The sequence below is a fragment of the Phytophthora infestans genome, genomic scaffold (genome assembly GCF_000142945.1).
Source record: "Phytophthora infestans T30-4 supercont1.1839 genomic scaffold, whole genome shotgun sequence".
In the NCBI taxonomy this organism is placed as follows: Eukaryota; Oomycota; class Peronosporomycetes; order Peronosporales; family Peronosporaceae; genus Phytophthora; species Phytophthora infestans.
This window is the reverse complement of record NW_003306823.1, coordinates 1,255-2,632: the sequence shown is the minus strand read 5'-3', so window position 1 is coordinate 2,632 and position 1,378 is coordinate 1,255. Positions and strand designations below refer to the sequence as shown.

Sequence of the window (1,378 nt, the reverse complement as noted above, 5' to 3'; positions counted from 1 at the left end):
AGTCGGGTATTTCAAGGCGAAGAGCAGGAAACACCGGTACATGAAGAGGCGGGCCCCAGTCCGAGAATTTAAGCGGGCTTACCGCTGTGGAGTGATGAAAACGGCGCCCCTTGGCGAGTTTGCCTCCTTCTGGAGGGGGCCATGCTACAGAGGCCCGTGTATTTCGCGTGTAAGGAAGACTGGGGCGGAGAGCCGACGTGAAGTCAAAGCACTTCCTTTCATTACGGACCTATACCCGGAGTTGAGTGATCTTCTACATGTTCAAAAAAAACAAAAAAACACACGAAATTGACTTCTTTGTTGCAGCTCTCATGCACGCCAGTTGTGCACCACGACCAAATACGGGATCATCGTCGACTGTGTGTCAGCTATCGCTCTTGGACTGTAACTTGCATGTATCGGCTCCGAAGATGTCAGCAGCAACGGGAGACGAGCAATTGCATGTTTTTAATCCGGTAGATCCAGCAGGTAGCTACGTATTGGACCTCAGTGACGCCTACGAGCACATGGTAGCACACGAATTACTGCGACTTGCAGTAGCGAAATCTGCACGTTTCCACTTTACAAAGCTCGAGTATAACGCGTCGATGCAAAGAGGACAAGGAACAAAACTCGAAATGGTAAATCGATGCGTGAGTCCTTCTTCAGCGCCCGAGGAACTCATCGATACCACTAGCAGTGGGAAATATCTAAAACCAGTCGCATTGCTGTTCCAGCGACTTGATGAAGACGGATCGGGCTATGTGGAGTATAGTGAGCTTGGAAATGCTCTACGTAGCTGCGGTCTCGAAGTTTCTGACGCCCAACTCGCGAGGTTACTTGAAAAATATGATTATGACAAAAGTGGGTCTGTTCACAAACGAGAATTTGCTGATCTCTTCGCTCGTGTTGGGTTTACGTTTGTCGATTCGAATAATTCCGGTTCATTAGATACAGACGAGCTTCGACGCGCATTTCAGCTACTGGGTGTGTCGGAAGAAGCCGAAGTCGACGATGCCATTGCTCGCATGACTGCTAAGTACGATCTGGATGGTTCGGGGGAAATTGACGCTTTCGAGCTCCTGGAATTTATGACTTCCGAAATTTTTACAGTTAAGGATCCCCAGAAAGCCAACGGAAACGAGGACGCGAAAATAATGAGACTTGAACCGTGCGAAGTTGGTACTGGGGCATTCTGGCAGGTTCCGGATTCTGGTCAACTCACGGCAGACTTCGCTCACTGTGGCGGGGTAGACAGCAATACTGGAGGCAGCACAAGTGACACTCGGCCTGCAGACTCCATGGTGATGCCAGATAAAATGTTGTCGAGATTTCTTGCCAATGCGTCAAGTATAAGTCGAAGGCCCTGTTCCGCAGGTACAAATTCCAGCGGATTGAG

At 49.6% G+C, this 1,378-nt stretch overlaps 1 protein-coding gene across 1 annotated transcript; it reads left to right on the top strand.

The window, feature by feature from the left end:
- Nucleotides 1–311: 311 nt before the first annotated feature.
- PITG_22223 (uncharacterized protein) lies at nucleotides 312–1,147 on the top strand (the record flags this gene model as incomplete). The annotated part of the gene is made up of 3 exons (XM_002909882.1): nucleotides 312–583; nucleotides 680–1,032; nucleotides 1,107–1,147. The coding sequence occupies 3 exons, from the start codon at nucleotides 312–314 to the stop codon at nucleotides 1,145–1,147; spliced, it is 666 nt and encodes a 221-aa protein (XP_002909928.1).
- Between the last annotated feature and the right edge of the window lie 231 nt (nucleotides 1,148–1,378).